Genomic DNA, 8266 nt, shown 5'->3' on the forward strand with positions numbered 1-8266 from the left:
GCGATTGATGATCGGGAGCTGGTGAGGTGTTAATCGCTTCTCGTTACCCCGCGTATACTACACGATGCACGATGAAGGCCAAAATCGGGCCGATCACCAAATCGGTCGCACGACTCAAAAACCGTCTCAAAATGGGCCAAAAATCGCACAGTGTAAGCCCAGCATCAGAGCAGCAATGTTTGTTCGCTCAGAGAAAGAAAAGAAAAAGGCTGCAAAAGTACAGGGAGGAATGGGAAAAGGAAAACACCTGGCTGGGAAAATGCACGATAACACCTATAAAGCGCACTGCACTGTGTGCCAGCACACTTTTTCCATAGGCATGCTTCTAATGGTGGGCACATGAAGAACATGAGGGGCGTAAAAGCTCGGGGAACCCTTAACCAATTTTTTGTCCACCAGGCCACGGCAGAAGCAGATATGGTATGTAAACACTGGTTTGTTTTTTTAAACCCTCTGGTTAAGGTTAATATGGGCGTGTGCAGTGAATATCAGCGCTATGTGGCCAGAAGTGTGATAATATAATTTATTTTGTGTAATAAACAACTGCAAGGATAGATGATTACAACAAATAGATGACTAATACACACACAAAAAAAGCTAGAAAATTCACCACACTGGGAAGGGTGAAGACAACTGGGTCGCCCAGCCCTGGCCACGAGGTGTCCCTTGTTTTTTTTTCAGGGAGTTGGCAACCCTAGCGATATCCCAAAATAAACTTAATTGAATCAATGAATTGAAGCTCTCCGGCTCTATCTTTTATAATTGCAGCTGATATAAATAGAATGTTTACTTCTAAAATCTCAAAACCAAACACGGACTGTATGAGTTTCACGGGAAAGCACGAGGCAGGATTCTCTAAGGGTATTAAATTGGCTGAACTGGAGGAAGTTGTTTCAGAAATTGTTTGTTTGAGTCTCCACACCCAAGTGAGAAGTTATTTCTTTTCGTGGGAAGCTCTCAAGCATAAAATGTGCCCAGAATCCCAGGGAATAACCCCGGATGCCGTCGCAGGGTCCACAGAGTCCGTATGGTATTAGTCACCAAAGAGTCTGCTCCGACTGCTTCTGAATGCTTCACTGATTTTATTCTTGATAATTTCTCCTCTTTTCCAGTTACCTGTCCGTTGCCGTCATCAATACCGTTGAGGGCAAACGACTCAAAAAGTACAATTTAATTGATTAAAATCAGGGTTTTCTTTTCAGATTTCCAAGATCTTTGTAGTGGCTGCATTAACACGGATTTGGGAACGTGGCGCCGTCTTTGACGCAAAATCTGAGCATTCAAAGGGGTGAGTGGTTGGGCAAAAAGTACCAAAGCTTGTCAGTGGAGCACTAATGTACCTGTAACGAGGGGTACTTATTTGTACTTCAGTGAGTTTTGAACCTCTGGTGACACTTTGGTACTTTAATGTAGCAGTGTTCAAAACGGCTGCAGGGTCCCCGTCATTCACGCACTTAAAAATGGACTGGGACAGAATACTTTTCTAATCTTATTGATCAGGTTTTTCAAGCTCATATCTGCACCTACAGGCACAGGGAAAACACAGGCAGGTTCAAATCCAGAACCTTCTTACTTCTGTGCCACTATGGTGCTGATGTATAGAACAGATACTTATCAGACTGTATTAAATGCTTTTCATTTACCTTAAATGAAACAATTAAACCTTAAAATATGAAAGCAACGCTGATATTTCAATTTTGCATTAATCCAAATACAGACACTTATACAGTCACTTTTTTAGGTACCTATAGACCTAAAGACATGGTCAAGAAAACCTGGTGAAGTTCAAAGTGTTCATCAAAATGAGAAAAAAATTGTGATTTAAGTGGCTTTAAACACGGCATACTGGAAAGCTTGCTGGTGCCACATGGGCTGGTCTAAGCATTTCAGAAACTGCTGCTGATCTACTGGAAGTTTCTATCCCAAGCATATTTACAGAGAGTGGTTCAGAAACAGGAAATATGAATGGCAGGTCTCTGAACGAAAATGCCTTGTTGATGTCAGAGGTCATAGTATGATCAAGTTAATAGTAACTCAATAACATCTCGTTTCAACCAAGATATGTAGAAGTGCATCACTCAGCGCTAAGCACACTGAACCTCGATGTAGCCACACAGATTTCCCAGCAGTGTAAAATGAGTGGTCAGGCATATCTATTCATAATTACAGTAAACATGATGTTAAGTGCAGGTTTCTTGGCAAGCCACATCCATAATATAAATTAACATGGAATTTGTTTAGTGCTCTGGTAAGAGAAGCCAGCACAATGGATTGAGTCTTTAATGAAGACTCATTATTTTTAGATTTTTCATCCTCACTCAAAAAACACAGTCACCAAACCTCTGTTGCATCTATATGTGCAGTTTTTATGTCTTTGAAACTGAAACCATGGCTCATCCCTTATTATTTTACAGAAGTGCTACAGAAGTGTTACTAATATGGTAGCCAAATAGCGTGTCTGTGCTTCTAGTGAGGCTTTTTCAGAACATACACAAAATAAACTACCTTGTTCGCAGGTTTCCAGGGCTGGGCGGCCCATCATATACAGACAAGATGTCAAAGTCCTCCTCTAGGGCAAAGCCTTGAAACACCAGCTGTATCCGGTTGTGCTCTGCCGCCACAATGACCCATGTACAGTTGGCATAGTTAGGATAGCCGTAAGGGTATCCAGGGCTTTCTATTGTCCCATTGGGATTCTGTAATGTGTAACTGCAGTTCTGAGCTGTGAAGAAAGAGAAAGAGAAAAAGAAATAGTCAGTTATTAAAAGGCAGAAAGACACGTTAGCAGAGTACAGAACAGCTAGCAGAGTGCTTAAACGTTAAGGATTCTCCAAATAAAAAGACAAAAACCTCACTCATCTACACTCAAGAAAGGAAATTATACAAATGCACACCCACAGTCAAACATTTTGCACCAAATGCAGCAACATCCATTATCACCTACAGCATAAGCCATTAATATTGCAGTGCTAAATGGCTCGCCCCCCCCCCCCCTTCTCTCAGCTTTCCCCACCTCTACCCACCTCCATCATCACACGCTTGTTCATCACACACAGCACTGGTCCTACCACCACATTAATAATAGGTTCCCACGTTAATACATGACATAGCTCGAGAAGAAGAGTCGAGGTGACGAGAGGGGAGAGGAGGAGACGTACTTGATTGCTACATTAATTGAACTCATCTTGCATTTTTTTTTCAGCAGCCACTTAAACTGCCTTCAATCTGAGATTTTAATTGTATCCATACAAGGCTCGGGGTGGATGTAAGAAGCGTTGTCTATGTGTCTGTGAGCGTTTTCAATCTCCAAGCTAAATGACTTGTCTTCGACTGATCTGAGCACAGCCGAGACTTTTAATCAATGTTAGGATTTGCCTGTAATTAATCGCTAATGAGGAATGATGTGTCATTGCTATATTATGCACAACTCTGCATTTTGTCTGTGCTTTCAGAGTTAATTTACAAATTACTGTGTTTATACACATAACGTTCAATAGTTAAAGAGGCACATTATTCCCAAATCAAATTTCCATATTTCTCCCTGGTCTATGCCACTTTTCCTCTATCTAGATGATTTTGGTGTCACCTGCCGGGCTCGGTAGATATCCACTGTAGAGATGCCAGCCTTCTCTTGAATATGATGGAATGAATGGCCACAGCTAATGACCGCTTGCCTTGTGGAGCAAAAGCAGACCATACAAAAAAAATCTAGGTGAAAAATAACACTACAGCCTGGTGGGAAATGTAGGAGTTTGGTTTTAGGCTAAGGTGCCTCTTAAAACGATATTAATTTGATTTCATACATTGTAAAAAAAAAAAAAAAACCAGAATGGAGATGATTGTAATTTTCTGCCACTACAATACCTGCTTTTTTTCTTCTTCTTTTGTTTTTTTTAAATCAAAACTTGCAATGCATAATTGAAAAAGATATATAAAAAGCTGTGACTAGCACTTTTCCCTCACAGCAAGAAGGTCCTGAGTTCAATTCCACCATCAGGATGGGATCTTTCTGTGTGGAGTTTGTGTGGGTTCTCTCCGGGTACTCCGGCTTCCTCCCACAGTCCAAAGACACGCAGTGAGTGTCTTTGGACTGTGGGAGGAAGTCCAAAGACACTCACACCCCAAAGAACACTAAATCTGAACAGACAGATTTAAATCCCTCATACATCAGGGATCTCGTACCCTATAAACATATTCGTGGTCACACAGAAGTGAGCTAAATAAATATATCCTTGCACATGCTGTTAATACAAATGAAGTATATGTCCCTTTTGTTCACTTCAGCCAAAAAACCTGCATCATAATGTAGCCTGATTAAAATGTAATTAGGAGAGTATAATTGCAGGACATCTGTTATCTGGATAACCCACATTATTCAACAACCAGAATGCAAGACTTGCAGTAGATACGATATTTGTTTTGTTCATTTGTATGCACAGACAAACAGGGCAAATGTCTGTAATGAATCAATGCATGCTACCTGAGGGCATAAAAAAGTGACAGTTTAAATAAGGATTATTGAGTAAACACATCGCAGCTTTGAGACAGGTAAAAGTAGAGGCTGCTTTGATGGGTTGCGGGGGTGGGGTGGAGGTGGACATTGAATGGTTGTGAAGCATATAGACTCTGTTCTACTTTGTGCACATTCTCTGATGGGTAGGGAAAACTCAAAGCCCAAAATCTGTCCATATTTTCACTCTGAAATATGCATCATGTCTGAGAAACCAGCAGGGATTTACAGGTAATAAGGCACCAAGCATGAAGGCAACTAAAGAGACTAAAAGGGGAGGGGCTTAACAAAAATACATTTTACTTTCACTCAAAGTTGAAAGAACAAAACAAAGAAACCTGAAAAAGTGGGTTTGTTATTGGTTACCCGGACAAGCAAATGCTGCATTTGATCTCATGGTAGCAATCAAAGTGAATGTCAAAGATTTCAGGGGCTACACACCACGTCAAGGTGTTTATGTATCCTGAATCGCTACTGGAAAAACATCCACCCACCCAAAAGCACATGCACACACACAGATACAAACATATTTTTCTTTCCCAGGTAGAGGAAATGCATTTTTGGGGGGAGAAGGATAAAAGCAGATAGTTTCAGAAAGTTAAGATACAGGCTGTCTGGATGGCATTGGCAGCAGCTCGAGGTTCATCCAGTCACAGTGTATCTGTCATGCCACTGTTGACTCCCAAGGGCCTGTCTGGTCCAAAAACAGGCAGAAGCCTCTCCACCGTCACTTTTCAGTGCTTCATGTGCGCTTGACCTCTTCCAAAAGATGCTAATGTGAGTGCACTCGTACGCAGACAAGAATTAACGTATGTGGAACAGAATTAAACTACACGTTTAATAGTGCATCCAGAGTTTAGCTATTTGCTTGCTTTAGAAATCTGTAAGTGAATTCATGGCATGTGTAAAATCATGTACTTTTTTCCCTTTTCTTTAAGAAGAATCAAGAGAGAAGAACAAAAAATGATCAAACTGAGAGCTATCCTCATCTGATTTTTTATTAAAGCCTTTAAATAGGCTCAGCAAGTGAGCATCCAGCCTCCCAATTACCATCAGGTCAATACTAATATCCAGGTAAAACCCCCACATCTAACTCTCCCACCTGACTTTCTTACCCACAACCCAGTCAATAATCTCCTCATCATCTCCCTCATTACAGCGTCTCAGTTAGACAATGCCAATCAGGAGCTCACACTGTAGAGCAGACAGATTGCAGAGCTTGATGGGGATCAAAAGGGTCTGCCAACCTATTGTACTGAGTAAAGACAAGTAGAGTGGACTGTATTATAAAACAATACCAGGAAGGTTAGGGCGATTGAATTGTTATTAATCACTTTCAGCATCAAATTGAAGAAATAATTGATTTCGTGACTCTTGAGGTGCTACCAGCTGAAGTGAAAACATTACAAAGAGAGTGTGTTCTGCAGCTAAATAAAAGGTTTTCACACACAGTGCACATGCCATTACAGCATGAAGCACGCTGTATGACAGGTGATCAACCAGGCAGGAACTCAAGCTCTGTGTTTTATGGACACAATTAAGCGAAGCAAAAAAATGAAAAGAAAAAGTAATAATGATGGAGGATATGTCTGCTGCCAGAGCTCTGCTAAATGCTGTTTTGAATTGTAAGCAGCATTGCCAAGTTACCAACTCCTAAATTGATAATGATGCATACAATCTTGGACAAAAGACCAAACTGGAGTTTTACGAGAAGCTGTTTTATTCTGGCTGTAGCCAAAAACAGTTATATTCATGATGAAAAACGGTCAGGCTCAGACTCAGAATTCAATTGTAGAAAAAACAGGCGCTTGAAAATGCACTTCTGTGGCCATTAAGGACCAATTTGCAACATTATTGAGTTTGATTTTCATATCGGGGGGGTGATAACAGGGACACTTGCAGATGTTTCTGCTACACCCTGCGGCCATGCTCATTCTAAATTATGCGCAACTGCAGAAAAAAAGGTTACCATAAGATTCAAGTGAGGTTAACCGAGGTTCTGTAAGTCTGCTGTCCCTGTTCTTTGAAAACCCGGAGCCTTTGATTAAGTGGATCCTGCACTTGGGGCTTGGATGAATTATTTAAGGCTCGCCCAGGATGCATTATGAAATTAGCATCTGGGAGCTGGTGACCTACTCTGAAGGCCTTCGGTGTAAATCTGCAGGGAAGAGCCCAACCTGCAGTTGACTCTACTGACACACCATAAAGACACCATAAAGACACTGCTGGCGGTGCTTTTTTAGCCACCGGTAAAGTAAGAAGGTCATGTTTTCTCAGATTGTGTAAATTCTGGTGAACCAGTGAATGCCGAAGAGCAGCAGAGATGCTAGTTCAGCAATTAGGAAATGGCCATCGTTTTTAAGTGCTTAGCATATTTCATCTTCCATCATGCCATTGGGAACTGTTTGCAGAAGGCTTGTAGTGGAATGTAACTGTGTGGATGTTCAACAGATATGTTGTCCACTGCTTAGCCCGCTGTGCCACTGGCAGCATCCACTTGGCACTTAGCATCTCCGGTGCACAGGCTGCCAAATGAGTGTACAGGGAGAGGTGTGACCTTGCTGGGGCAGCACTCCAGGTTCTACCTGTGCCTGTGTTTGTGTGCAGGTGCGGTTGTTTGCTTTGCTGGTGCAGTTGTTCAGTAGCAGACACACAGAACTGTGGTGGCGCACTGTGACACTTTGATGAATCGATGGTCACCGCGCTGCACTCGGGCAGGACAGCAACCCCTCCGAGAGGAAGGAGACAAGAAGAGACCAAAAAGGAAAGAGAGAAAGAAGCGGGGCTAAGGGCGAACGGGTGGTGGGGCAGACAGACACAAAACAGACTGAATCTATGGACATATGAGAAAATAGATTTGGAAGACGTGATGCGAGGAATAATAGAAGCAAAGGTGAAATGAGGTCCAAACTGCAGGGAAATAAAAAATAGCGGAATGAACGTTTGCCAGAAAGAACAAGTGAGGGCGACGAGAGAAGGGACACCAGCCAATGGGGGCAGCAGGGGGGGTTGAATGAGTGGGACAGAGGAAGAACACTATATAAGGTGGGATATTTTTTACCTGTTTTGCTGAGGTCACAGACAGCCAGTGTGACATTCACAGCAAGATAGTGCTTAATCTGCACTGCTGGCAAAATCTAGAGGTCCATTTCGAGGGAGGCTTCAGTAGAATTTGTGCGTGTGCTCGTGTGTGTATGCGTTCGTTTGTGCAAGTAAAGAGAGACAGGCGTATACACGTGCCTGTGTGTGGAGGTATCATTTGTCTACACATGTATGAGTGTAATCCCTATACCCTGGGTGAGTATAGTGTCTGATGTCTGCATGTAACTCCTCTGCTGAGATACAATTACACTCTCCACAGTGACTATGAATGGGAGGATATTTCATCAAAGTGAACACAATCCCGACATCACAGTCTCATAATGCCATAAAGACGCAAATAATACCGGCAATACAGCAGTGCAAATCTTCTTTCTGGACCCCATCAGTTTTTTTGTTTCCTTATTCCCCTTGCTCTCTCTCTCTCTATCGCTCCCTTGTCTCCCCATCTACCCATCTATGATTCAAGACTGCCTTTGGACAAAAGACAAAGATGCAGAGAGCATCCTGTTCTTCCAGACAATAATAGAAGTGTTTTATGCCTTATGTTGCGCAAGATGAATGCAGTTTCAGAGAATGAGTCTTGTTCCAAGTTTAAAGGGACACTTTAACAACCCACAATCAAACTATATATATATATATATATATATATATATA

General features: G+C 42.0%; 1 protein-coding gene across 2 annotated transcripts in view; it reads right to left on the reverse strand.

Annotated features, from left to right (window-relative positions):
• csmd2 (CUB and Sushi multiple domains 2) overlaps positions 1-8266 on the reverse strand; it is a 262154-nt gene that overhangs the window by 240099 nt on the left and 13789 nt on the right. For both annotated transcript variants that reach the window (XM_005728850.1, XM_013909751.1), the window contains one exon: positions 2506-2722. In XM_005728850.1, coding sequence (XP_005728907.1) covers positions 2506-2722 — 217 coding nt within the window. The remainder of the gene's footprint in view (positions 1-2505; positions 2723-8266) is intronic.

Source organism: Pundamilia nyererei, unplaced genomic scaffold (assembly GCF_000239375.1).
Source record: "Pundamilia nyererei isolate P.nyererei 1_Seehausen unplaced genomic scaffold, PunNye1.0 scaffold00030, whole genome shotgun sequence".
Lineage (NCBI taxonomy): Eukaryota > Metazoa > Chordata > Actinopteri > Cichliformes > Cichlidae > Pundamilia > Pundamilia nyererei.